The sequence below is a fragment of the Ceratotherium simum genome, chromosome 31 (genome assembly GCF_057802395.1).
Source record: "Ceratotherium simum simum isolate JZ-2026a chromosome 31, ASM5780239v1, whole genome shotgun sequence".
NCBI classification, from domain to species: domain Eukaryota; kingdom Metazoa; phylum Chordata; class Mammalia; order Perissodactyla; family Rhinocerotidae; genus Ceratotherium; species Ceratotherium simum.
In genome coordinates this window covers 19,425,862-19,439,803 of record NC_141930.1, presented here as the reverse complement: position 1 = coordinate 19,439,803, position 13,942 = coordinate 19,425,862, and the positions used below count along the sequence as shown (strand labels likewise).

Genomic DNA, 13,942 nt, shown 5'->3' with positions numbered 1-13,942 from the left:
TTCATGTAACATTTATGGTCACTATATGGCTTCTGTAACACACTTAATTTGTAATCAGTTTGATTCTTGCGGAACCCTTGTGCATTGTGAGTATACTGCAATTCAGTGCTCATGTTCCATATCAAAACATCTTCAGTTGAGTAAGAGGAGGAGCTAATAGGCCCAAGCCATGCTTTCCATTCATATCAGACTTGCTATAATGTAGAAAGAAGGCAGTGGCATTCTAAGAAACACAAATAACCAGGGAACCCCATCATATCTTTTCTTACTGGGTTACTTCCCTGTATTTGCCAACCACTTACACTGAAAATGATGATATAGGAGGAAAGGGAAAAAGAGGGCACCCCATAGTTCCTTTTCCTTTCAGTCCTTCTTTGCTCACCAGTAGGCTGAAAGTAGAGAGTGTAGGTGAAATTGTGCATATCAAGAAATAAAATAAAAACAGTTTTGTGCAGCATTTCCACTATTCTAGTAAGAACAAAATACATATGTATGTGCTTAGCTACAAAATGCTAGCGATTTTGCATATGAGTTAAATGCTCATATATTTGTATTTAAGACTGGTATTGTACAATATAAAGATAAATTATAAAATCCATGCCAATAATTAAAATTTCAGATTTTAGAATGCCAGTTACATCTATTACATTTTTTGGTAACAGCTTTATTGAAATATAATTTGCATACCATATAATTCACCCACTTAAAGTGTACAATTTAGTGGTTTTTAGACTATTCACAGAGTTGTACAACAGTCACCACTATCCACTTTCAGAACATTTTCATCACCCCAAAAGGAAAAACCATACTCATTAGCAGTCACCCTCTAACCCTACCTCCCCACAGTCCCTGGCAATCTAATCTGCTTTCTGTCTCTATGGATTTGCCTATTCTAGACATTTTATATAAAGGGAATCATGCAATATGTGGTCTTTTGTGCATGGTTCTTTCACTTAGCATAATGTTTTTGAGGTTCATCCATGTTGTAGCATGCATCATTACTTCATTCCTTTTGTGTGTGTGTGTGTGTGTGTGTGTGTGTGTGTGAGGAAGATTAGCCCTGAGCTAACATCTGTTGCCAATCCTCCTCTTTTTTGCCAAGGAAGATTGACCCTGGGCTAACATCTGTGCCCATCTTCCTCTACTTTATTTTATTTTATTTTTTTAATTTTTGGTTTATTGCAGTAACATTGGTTTATGACATTGTAAAAATTTCAGGTGTACATCATTGTCTTCCTCTACTTTATATGGGATGCTGCCACAGCATGGCTTGACGAGCAGTGCATCGGTCCGTGCCCAGGATCCAAACCTGCGAACCCTGGGCCACCAAAGCAGAGCGCGCGAACTTAACCACTATGCCACCAGGCCGGCCCCACTTCATTCATTTTTTTTAAAATTCTGATAAAATACACATAACATAAAATGTACCACTTGAATCATTTTTAATTTACAACTTAGTGGCATTAAGTACATTCACAATGTGGTGCAACCATGATCACTATCCATTTCCAGAACTTTTTCATAATCCCTAACAGAAACTCTGTACCCATAAAACAATAAGTCCCTAGTCCTCCCTACCTTCAGCCCCTAGTAACCTCTATTCTACTTTCGGTCTCTATGAATTTGCCTATTCATAGAATCTCATTCCTTTTTATTGCTGAGTAATATTCCATTGTATGTATATACCACTTTAAAAAAGATTCATTCATCTGTTGATGGACACTTGCGCTATTTATACCTTTTGGCTATTGTGAATAATGTTGCTATGAACATTGTTGTACAAGTATCTGAGTCCCTGCTTTCAACTCTTTTGGGTATATACCTAGAAGTAGAATTGCTGGATCATATGGTAATTCTGTGTTTATCCTTGTGAGGAACCACCAAACTGTTTTCCATAGTGGCTGCACCACTTTACATTCTCACCAATAATGCATGAGGGTTCTAATTTCTCCACATCGCCCCTATTACATTTTATAAGTAATAAAATATTTTTTAAAGGGAAAAGGTTTATATATTAGTAGTTTTAACAGCAGTTTTTCTCCTAATTTTTGAATAAAAGGCCTAGATTTTATTTTTACACTGGGCTCCACAAATTATGTAGCTGGCCCTGGCTACAAAAATGACTAAAATTAAAAATATTGACAACAACAAATGTTGCCAAGGATGCGGAGAAACTGGAATTCTCATATATTGTTGATGAGAGTATAAAATAGTACAACTGTTTGCAAACTGTTCTGGCAGTTTATATAGAGTTAAATATATGTTTAACGTATGACCCAAGAGAAAGATAAACATGTACACAAAAGACTCTGTTATCGTGAATGAAGAGAAGACTAATTTGAGAAGTACTTGGAAAATAGAGTCCTAGGAATAGGACTGAATCCATAGATTAAATGTATATAAGGGGTGAAGGAAGGATAGAAAGGAGAATAGGAGGTTTCCACATTTTTTTGTTTTGGTTTTAAGTGGGTGGATGGTGATACCCCTAATTGTGAGTAATGCACACAGAGCCATTTGAGGAGGAGAAATGATGAATTTGGTTTTGAACATGTTAAATTTGAGATATATTTTTGCCCAGTCCTTGTAGTTCATATTTTCTCTCAATCTATTCCTCTTTCACTCCCATATAGAGGCCCGCTTTTTATTATTTTTTTCCGCATAAAAGAACATGGCTTAATTTCAGTCTTTCTTGTAAGCCTGCACTATAAGACCAGTCTCCTAACCATCTGCCTATTCCACCCAAACACTGACCACAATTCCGGCTACATGCTTTGGGCCACTGGTTCTCATTAAGTAATGGGGCACGTAAACATTCAAATATTTTTATTGCCTTGTTCTTTTTATGGCAGATACTCTAATTTAGCCATATCTTACAAAACAATCAAATTTACTTTTGTCTTTACTATCCAAAGTTTAGACAGTAAAATTCTATATAATGATGTTTGTTACTAATTTGTAGATTTATAGACCAAAATGAACTTAAATAACAAACAGTTCATGTCTTCTGACTTAGTTGTGGAAAGCAGAAGCATCACAGTATACATCCCAGGAAAGAAGTTTGGGGATGATAGTGATCAACAAATGACGTTTCCAGTTCAGTGCAGTTTTTGGTCTTTTGTTGATATGGATTCATCTTCAAGGAGAAATACACAGAAAATCAATGCTCTTATTGGTCAGATGGTAAAGTATATGTATATTTTGTTGTTAGAATGTTGTTCGGGAAATTTAGTCACAGATTTTAACCTTAATGTTTTTGTTGTTTTTAATGTTTTGTTATTAACCCATTTCTATACTAATCAGGTACTAGAACTAAATAATTACACAGTTGTTTGAAAATTTTTATGTTTTTCAGTCATGCAAAGCAGATGTCTGCTCACTAGAAACTATTATTTAAATAGGTAGTGGGGGAGGCTTTAATGAATAATGTGTTAGAAAATACTCAATAAAGAGCATTTTAATTTTTTAATTTTTTTATTATTATTTTTTAAAGATTTTATTTATTTATTTTTCCCCCCCAAAGCCCCAGTAGATAGTTGTATGTCATAGCTGCACATCCTTCTAGTTGCTGTATGCGGGACACAGCCTCAGCATGGCCGGAGAAGCAGTGCGTCGGTGTGCACCCGGGATCCGAACCCGGGCCGCCAGCAGCGGAGTGCGAGCACTTAACTGCCAAGCCACAGGGCTGGCCCCTTAATTTTTTTATTAAAAAAAAATTTTCTTATTGAGGTCACACTGTTGTATAACCTTATATAAATTTCAGCTGTACATCATTATATTTTGACTTCTGTATAGACTGCATCGTATTCACCACCAAAAGTCTAGTTGCTCTCTGTCACCATACACGTGCCGCTTTACCCTTTTCGAACTCCTGCCACCCTTTCCCCTCACCAATCTGTTCTCTGTATCTGTGTGTTTGTTTATCTTATACATATGAATGAAGTCATACTGTAATTGTCTTTGTCTGATTTACTTTGCTTAGCATAATACCCTTAAGATCCATCCACATTGTTGGAAATGGCAAGATTTCATCTTTTTTTTTATGACTGAGTAATATTCCATTGTATATAAATATACCACATCTTGTTTATCCATTCATCCATTGATGGGCACTTAGGTTGCTTTCAAGTCTTATCTATTGTAAATAATGCTGCAGTGAATATAGGGGTGCATATATCTTTTTGAATTAGTGTTTTTGTGTTCTTTGGATACATACCCAGAAGTGGAATAGCTGAATCATGTGGTATTTCTATTTTTAATTTTTTGAGGAATCTCCATACTGTTTTCCATAGTGGCTGCACCAATTTACATTCCCACCAGCAGTGTGTGAGGGTTCCCTCTTCCCCACATCCTCTCCAACATTTGTTATTTCTTGTTGTTTTAATAATGGCCTTTCTGATGGGCGTGAGGTGATATCTCATGGTATTTTTGATTTGCATTTCCTTAATAATTAGTGATGTTGAACATCTTTTTTTTAATGATGTCATAATAGTTATAACATTGTGAAATTTTAGTTGTACATTATTGTTTGTCACCATATAAATGCATCCCTGCACCCCTTGTGCTCACTGTCCACCCCCCTCACCCCCCTTCCCTCTGGTAACCACCAAACTGTTCTCTCTGTCTGTGTGTTAGTTTATCTTCCACAATATGAGTGAAATCATGCAATGTTTGTCTTTCACTTTCTGGCTTATTTCGCTTAACAAGATACCCTCCAGGTCCATCTATGTTGTTGCAAATGGGACGATTTTGTTTTTCTTTGTGGATGAGTGGTAGTCCATTGTATATATATACCACATCTTCTTTATCCAATCATCGGTCGAGGGACACTTGGGTTGCTTCCACTTCTTGGATATAGTAAATAATGCTGCAGTGAACACAGGGGTGCACAGCCCTCTTAGGATTCTTGATTTCAGGTTCTTTGGATCAGTACCCAGTAGTGGGATAGCTGGATCATAAGGTATTTCTATTTTTAATTTTTTGAGGAATCTCCATACTGTTTTCCATAGAGGCTGCACCAGTTTGCATTCCCACCAGTAGTGAATGAGGGTTCCCTTTTCTCCACAACCTCTCCAACATTTGTTATTTTTTGTCTTGGTGATTATAGCCATTCTAACGAATGTAAGGTCATATCTTAGTGTTGTTTTGATTTGCATTTCCCTGATGATTAGTGATGTTGAACATCTTTTCATGTGTCTATTGGCCATCTGTGTGTCTTCCTTGGAAAAATGTCTATTTGTATCCTCTGCCCATTTTTTGATCAGGTTGTTTGTTTGTTTGTTTTTCAGCTGTATGAGTTCTCTTATATATTTTGTATATTAACCTGTAAATATCTTCTCCCAATTGGTAGATTGTCTTTTCATTTTGTCGATGGTGTCCTTTGCTGTGCAGAAGCTTTTTAGTTTTTTTGTGTGTGTGAGGAAGATCAGCCCTAAGCTAACATCTGCCAATCCTCCTCTTTTTGCTGAGGAAGACTAGCCCTGGGCTAACATCCATGCCCATCTTCCTCCACTTTATATGGGACGCCACCACAGCATGGCTTGACAAGCGGTGCGTGGGTGCGCGCCTGGGATCTGAACAAGCGAACCCTGGGCTGCTACAGTGGAGTGCGCGCACTTAACCGCTTGCGCCACTGGGCCGGCCCCCAGAAGCTTTTTAGTTTGATGTAGTCCTGCTTGTTTATTTTTTCATTTGTTTCCCTTGCCTGAAGAGACATGATATTCAAAGAGATACCACTAAGACCAATGTCAAACAGTGTACTGCCTATGTTTTCTTCTAGAAATTTTACGGTTTCAGATCTTACATTCAAGTCTTTAATCCATTTTGAGTTAATTTTTGTGTATGATGTAAGTCAATGGTTTACTTTCATTCTTTTGCATATGGCTGTCCAGTTTTTCCAGCACCGTTTATTGAAGAGACTGTCCTTTGTCCATTGTATGTTCTTGGCTCCTTTGTAAAAAAATTAGCTGTCCATAGATGTGTGGGTTTATTTCTGGGCTTTGAGTTCTTTTTTTTTTTTTTTTTTATAATTTTTATTTATTTATTTATTTATTTTTCCCCAAAGCCCCAGTAGATAGTTGTATGTCATAGTTGCACATCCTTCTAGTTGCTGTATGTAGGACACGGCCTCAGCATGGCCGGAGAAGCGGTGTGTCAGTGCGTGCCCAGGATCCAAACCCGGGCCACCAGCAGCAGAGTGTGCACACTTAACCGCTAAGCCATGGGGCCAGCCTGGGGCTTTGAGTTCTGTTCCATTGATCTGTGTGTCTGTTTTTCTGCCAGTATCATGCTGTTTTGATTAGTATAGCTTTGTGTTATACTTTGAAATCAGGGAGTGTGATACCTCCAGCTTTGTTCTTTTTTCTCAGGATTGCTTTTGCTATTTGGGGTCTTTTGTTGTTCCATATAAATTTTAGAATTCTTTGTTCTATTTCCATGAAATATGTCATTGGGATTCTGATGAGGATTGCATTGAATCTTTAGATTGCTTTAGGTAATATGGACATTTTAGCTATGTTAATTCTTCCAATCCATGAGCACAGAATATCTTTCCATTTCTTTATGTCGTCTTTGATTTTTTTCAACAATGTCTTATAGTTTTCAGCATAAAGGTCTTTCATCTCCTTGGTTAAATTTATTCCTCAGTATTTTTTTTGTTGTGGCAATTGTAAATGGGATTGTATTCTTGATTTCTCCTCCTACTAGTTCATTATTAGTGTGTAGAAATGCAACTGATTTTTGTATGTTGATTTTGTACCCTGCAACTTTGCTATAGTTGTTGATTATTTCTGATAGTTTTCTGGCAGATTCTTTAGGGTTTTATATATGTAGAATCATGTCATCTGCAAATAGTGACAGTTTTACTTCTTCCTTTCCAATTTGGATACATTTTATTTTTCTTGCCTAATTGCTCTGGCAAGGACTTCCAATACTATGTCCAATAAGAGTGGTGAGAGTGAGCATTCTTATCTTGTTCCTGTTCTTAGAGGAATAGCTTTCAGTTTTTCATCGCTGAGTATGATGTCGGCTGTGGGTTTCTCATATATGGCCTTTATTATGTTGAGGTACTTTCCTTCTATAACCATTTTATTGAGTTTTTATCATAAATTGATGTTGAATCTTGTCAAATGCTTTCTCTGCATCTATTGAGATGATCGTGTGATTTTTATTCTTCATTTTGTTAATGTGGTGTATCGCATTGATTGATTTGTGGATGTTGAACCATCCCTGCATCCCTGGAATAAATCCTACTTGCCATCGTGTAGGATCCTTATAATGTATTGTCGTATTCGATTCATGAATATTTTGTTGAGGATTTTTGCATCTATGTTCATCAGCAATATTGGTCTGTAGTTTTCCTTTTTTTGTTGTTGTTCTTGTCTGATTTTGGCATCGGGGTAATGTTGGCCTCGTAAAATGAGTTAGGAAGCATCCCATCTTCTTCAATTTTTTGGAAGAGTTTGAGAAGAATAGGTATTAAATCTTCTTTGATTGTTTGGTAGAATTCACCAGAGAAGCCATCTGGCCCTGGAATTTTGTTTTTTGGCAGGTTTTTTATTACTGTTTCAATCTCTTTACTTGTGATTGGTCTCTTCAGATTTTCTATTTCTTCTTGATTGAGTTTTGGGAGGTTGTGTGAGTCTAAGAGTTTATCCATTTCTTCTAGGTTATCCAATTTGTTGGTATATAGTTTTTCATAGTATTCTCTTATAATCCTTTATATTTCTGTGGTATCTGTTTTAATTTCTGATTTTATTTATTTGAGCTTCCTCTCTTTTTTCCAAGTGAGTCTAGCTAAGAGTTTGTCAATCTTGTTTTTCTTTTCAAAGAACTCGCTCTTAGTTTCATTGATCTTTTCTATTGTCTTTTTAGTCTCTATTTCATTTATTTCTGCTCTGATTTTTATTATTTCCTTCCTTCTACTACTGTTTGTTCTTTTTCTAGTTCTTTCGGGTGTAGTGTGAGATTGTTGAGATTTTTATTGTTTCTTGAGGTTGGCCTGTATTGCTATATACAACCCTCTAAGTACTGCTTTGGCTGCATCCCATAGGTTTTGGTATGTTGTGTTTTCATTTTCATTTGGCTCGAGGTATTTTTTTATTTCTCCTTGATTTCTTCATTGATCCAATAGTTGTTCAGTAGCATGTTCTTTAGTGTCCACATATTTGAAACTTTCTTCTTGTAGTTTATTTCTAGTTTCATACCATTGTAGTCAGAAAAGATGCTTGATATGATTTCAATCTTCTTAAATTTATTGAGACTTGCTTTGTTTCCCAACATATGGTCTATGTTTGAGAATGTTCCATGTGCACTTGAAAAGAATGTGTATTCTGCTTCTTTTGGATGAAATGTTCTATATATATCTATTAAGTCCATCTAGTCTAGTGTTCCATTTAAGGCCAATGTTTCCTTATTGACTCTCTGTCTGGATGATCTATCCATTGATGTTAGTGGGGTATTACAATCCCCTACTATTATTGTGTTGATGTCAGTTTCTCTCTTTAGGTCTGTTAATAGTTGCTTTATATACTTTTGTCCTCGTAAGTTAGATGCATATATATTAATAAATGTTATGTCTTCTTGGTGGAATGTCCCCTTTAGCATTATATAATGTCCAACTTTGTCTCCTGTTATCTTTTTTGGCTTGAAGTCTCTTTTTTCTAATATAAGTATGACTACAGCTGCTTTCTTTTTGTTGCCATTTGCTTGGAATGTCATCTTCCATCCCTTACTTTGAGCCTATGTTTGTCTTTAGAGCTGAGATGGATCTCCTGGATGCATCATACTGTTATGTCTTGTTTTCTAATCCATCCAGCCACTTTGTGTCTTTTGAGTGGTGAATTCAATCCATTTACATTTCAGGTGATTATTGATGTATGAGGGCTTAATACTGCCATTTTATCTTTTTTTTCTGGTTGGCCTATATTTCTATTGTTTCTTTTTCCTTGTGTTTCTGTCTGCTGTTTCAGTTTGATGGTTTTCTGTGACGTGTCTCTCAGTTTCCTCTTTTTTTAAGTTTTGTCACTCTGCTCTGAGTCTTTTTTTGTGTGTGGTTACTATGAGATTTGTATAAAAGATCTCATAGATGAGATAGTACTTTTTTTGCTAATAGCATCTTATCTCCATTTGTCTGTGCACATTCTGTCCTTTTCCTCTTTCCCTTCTATGTTTTTCTTGTCACAAATTATCCTTTTTTCTATTGTGAGTTTGTTACCAAATTAAAGTGGTTATAGTTATTTTTAATGGTTTCTTTCCCTTTAGCCTTTATGTTATAATTAAGTGTTTACTAATCTATTCTGATATAGAGTTGTCATTTTCTGATTCTGGCTGTCTGTTTATCATCTTGCTCAAAGCTTTGTATACCTTTGCTCATTAATTTTCTCTTCCATATCGTCTGCTGTATTTCCAATGCTTTCTAATAATAAAGAGAATTTTTTAAAAGTTAGTCACCACAATGTTCCCATGCTATTCAGAAATCACTTTAAATAATAAGTAATAATTAATAATAAAAAATAATAAAGTAACAATTTATAATTCTATAATTTAATATTTGATTATATTATAGTATATAAATATATTAATAATTTAAATAATAATTATAAATAATACATAACTTATAATTATTTCCAAAATGTTTGTGAAAATGCTGGAGTTTAATGTTTGCCTTTTACATTTTCATTTGATGTAGGATTGCAGTTTGATTCCAGCTAATCTTGTAGAGGCATTTGTATTATTGATTAACTGCAGTGAATCATCTCCTTGCCACCCACTTCTTCCTACTGTGCAACATACTTTAAAGAAAGCCATTGATCCTGAAGGGCTGCTTTATATAGCTTCTAAACAGTTTACAACTGAAGATTTTGAAAAGGTAAAGGTAGGAAAAATGATTACCAAGAACACTTGTGCTAATGTTTCTCAATTTGAATAGAACTTTCTATATTTAGGTTTCTTTTATTCCAACTTGCTTCCAGCTTTTAAACATTTTAAGGAGATTGTATAGAAAGTATTTAGGATTATTATTAAATAAACAACTGTATAAGGACATAGATATTAGAATGTTGAATTTATTCTTTGCACCATTGTCCATATCACCATAGCTTAAATAAGCTCAATGAAAAGAAAACTAAAATAGAATATTTCTATAGAAAATTATGATGAGAGGCTGTATAAAGTTATTTACATTTTACAGACTATTCAAAGGGATTTCCTTTATATGAAGTCAGAATTCTGACTTTAGGGAATATCATGACTCACTAACCCATTTTAGTGTCGTGACATGAAAACATGTCTGGCAGGTTCAGAGAACCTGAGAGTAGATGATGTAAATGTAGTGATGATTTTCATAGCTATTAAAGGTACTCAAGTATTTACAAGTGAAGCCCTTTTAACTTTAACTATTCAGAAATCTGTCCACAGTAGAGTTAAAGTACCTAGGTTGGATAGATAAAGGTAAGGAATATTGGGAAGTGGGAATCCATGGGTCATTAAATTTGTTTTTCATACCTGCCTTCCTTATAAGCATATTGCATGGGTAAAAGGTTGAAAGGTGAGGTGGACTTAAAAATGAATTATGAGCATTGTTTATTCACATAGAGTAGAACAGGAAAAGAACAATATTTATGATACAATAAGGTCTTTTTGTTTGTTTGCTTTAGTATATAAGAATAAAGTAGTTAGTCTCTAAGAATCAGGGTACTAAATATATAGACACACTAATGACCTAGGAGAAACTTTTGCCTAGTTTTTCCCTAAAAACAAAAAAATCTGTGGATGTATTAATTAGTCAGGTATTTACTGAATACTTTGTATATATGAGCCTATTTCTCGTTTTTTATATTCTCACAGAAATATAAATTTTCTTCTTTAAATAGTTTATCATTTAATTGAGATAAAAACAAGATACATGAAACAAGAGACAAAGTGCTGGGTAGTGCTAACTATAAGTATTTTAGGAATTCAGAAAGGAAGATATCAAGTAGAATGCAAGAGTTAGGAAGGCTTCATGGAGGAGGTGAGACTGTAGTTAGGCCTTAAGAAAAGGTAAGATTTAGATGACAGGAAGGATGGGCATTCTAGACAGAAAAAAAAAAGAGCCAAGACATAAAAGTAGAAATAAATATACATGGAAAACTTTGAGAAGATCTGCCTGACTGGAGCAAAAATTGTATTATGGAGTCATCAGGATTAGGATTCACAAACTTACAATAAGCCTTGAAGCTCAGGCAAAAGAATTTATAATTGATTCGTCAGACTTGAGAGAACAGTTGTAGACTTTCCTAGGCTAGTAAAATAGTGAAAATGTTTGTCACACAAAACAGATTGGATGGAATATGTTGCAGCCTGGGCCCCAGGAGGCCAACTGAGATGGAGTTTAGTGTGCCAGTGTTTATCAGGGAGCGCTCTTCTATCAGTACCTGTGGAAGGGAGAAGGAAGCAGGATTGGGCAAAGGAAGGAGTCAAGCTGTGATGCAGACCCAAAGATAGCCTCTGCTGGCCCCACAAAGAGCTCTGGAGCTAAAGAGACCCACCAGAGTTGTCCTGCTTTGGACAGAAATAGAGGAGCTTTATAACACCATTCTTCCACTTCCACCTCAATCAGTCATTTGATATAGGCTGTCCTGTGGCAATCCCTGAAGAAATTGACAACTGGAGGCCAAGGCGGACAGCACTCTCAGTAGCTGGGGCAACAAGTCCTTTGCTGAAGGGGAATGTAGGTGGCACAAGACTGTGCCTCCATAGGGTAAAACCTAGAGAGGGCTACTGATGTTATTAATAGTATTATTATCCAGTTTGAAGGCCTGGAGAGAACCGTGAGTAAAGGAGAATAAAGAAGACATCATATCCAACCCAGGACATATCTAGATCCTTAAAAAAAGTTCTATTTAAAATATAAATATTATAGTTAATAGCAAGTTTATTATGGTTAACTTTTCCTTTCGGTTCTATGAATTGAAAAAGCAGAAAACAACTAAGATGGTGAAAAATCTGGAAATTATGTCATGGAATAAGGACTTAAGGAACTGGGAATCACTCAGAAAGAAAAAAAGCACAAAACTCAGAGAAAACAGTGAAAATCATTATGTTGAAGACTTATTCTCTACCCAAAATTTTATTTAATCTCCAAGGCCCACCTTCCTAATAGTTAACACAGTACCTCCCACATTGCTAGCATTCAGTCCTCTTCTTTAAAAGGAAAGAAGAGAAGTAAGGAGGGCAAGTAGCTCTAGGGCCAATGAGAGAAAGTTATAAGAAAATAAACTGTGAAAGAATTAAAGCTGTTCAAAGGGAAATAAGCTCTCCCACTGAAAGTCTCTGACTGAGCTTTTATTCTGGGGAAAGCAAAGACTTGAAAGTCATTCAGATACATCGCACAGAACATTTCTGCACTAAGAGGGAGGAAGAAATTATTCTGGGTAAACTTTAGTATTCTTTACAAGTATAAGAAAGACTGATTTAAAGTGCTCAGTGACTTTGGGATGGCTCCCTGTACTTAATCAATTTTGCTGGCAGTAAAATATGCAAACTTTTAAAAATAAAATGACAATATACTTTGGATTTTTGTAATCTAGATTCTATAATAAAGTTTGAATCTCATAAAATTTTCACACTTTTTAATTTAGCTGCTGGCTTTTGCAAAGAATTTGAAGGTAGAATTCAGCTTGGAGGCAGAAAGGATGATTCATGGCTATTATCTAGCAAGTCGCAGAATCAGAACAGATTCTGTATGTGGATCAAAACTGTCAGCATCTGCATTAAAATATTTGTAGGTATTCATTGCAAAATCTGAAAGCCAGTATTGACTTTTAAATGATGTGTTTAATTGACTTACTTGTTTATCTGTTTCACTTTTTTCTTTGTTTGATTCCTCATTGGTTGGTTTATAATTTACCTTGTTCCAACAGAATTTAAGGTGACTTAACAACTCCTTTTGTTATATTGTTACATAATTTGAACTTCCAATAATTTGTTTTCACTAAATTAATTTTTTATTGGACCTCCTGTATGACATGTGTATGAGAAAATTTATGATTTCAAATGCAAATGATTGTTTTTTAAAATGTGACTTACATTCCAGGTATTTTGTAGTTGAACCTAGAAAAATTGTTCTGAAGTATATTGTTCTTTGTACTTTTAAATACTTTAGTAGACTCATTTATTATTGTTCCTCAAAAAGTTTTGTTAAAAAACTAATTTTTATTATACAAGTAAAGTATAGACATAGTAAAAGAAAAGTCTAAAATGATGGGTAAAATGTCCTATTAACCCTACCCATTCCTATCCCACTCCCTAGAGATAATCACTGTTAACAGTTTTTGTGTATCCTTCCAGAAATTATTCAAATACTCGCATATACAAATATGTAAGTTAAATACGTGCTGTATACTAAATACATATTTTATTTGAATATATTACATATTTTTAGATGAATATGTTATTTAAACTGTTAAAAAAGCAAAATTCAACTGAGTAAATTTGAAGAGCTAATTGGCTTTATTCAATAATTCATGAATCGGGCAGCATCCCATCTAGCAAATAGAAAGGAACTCTGAGGAGCTGTACAAAATGGAAGGCTTTTATGGACAGAAGTGGGCAGAAAAGGAAGTTTCTAACAAAGAGTATATTGTTTCAGGCAAAGTCACCTTCCTCTGGGGTAAGGGTGGGAGTCTAAAAGGCAGATGACCTCACTAGTGCTGACCAGGTAATTCTAGATTGACTGGTTAAAGGTCACATTCCTGGGAGAGGGTGAAACTGTAATTAGCTTAGATATTAAGTCTTGGTTTGCTGTTGTGGGGCTTAGCACAAGTGACTCCATTTTGGGCTTGTTGTCTCTTTTTTAACAAAACATTAAAAATATAAATGTAAATATATATTATATAGAAATATATATATTCATATGGATAGATATTCTCTTTTTGACCAAATGAATCATGCATGCTATACATAT

General features: G+C 35.0%; 1 protein-coding gene across 1 annotated transcript in view; it reads left to right on the top strand.

The window, feature by feature from the left end:
- The window catches only part of MCMDC2 (minichromosome maintenance domain containing 2), a 38,535-nt gene that overhangs the window by 15,085 nt on the left and 9,508 nt on the right, over nucleotides 1-13,942 (top strand). Inside the window, exons 10-12 of the mRNA XM_004436252.3 lie at nucleotides 3,014-3,180; nucleotides 9,686-9,865; nucleotides 12,618-12,760. Coding sequence (XP_004436309.1) covers nucleotides 3,014-3,180; nucleotides 9,686-9,865; nucleotides 12,618-12,760 — 490 coding nt within the window. The remainder of the gene's footprint in view (nucleotides 1-3,013; nucleotides 3,181-9,685; nucleotides 9,866-12,617; nucleotides 12,761-13,942) is intronic.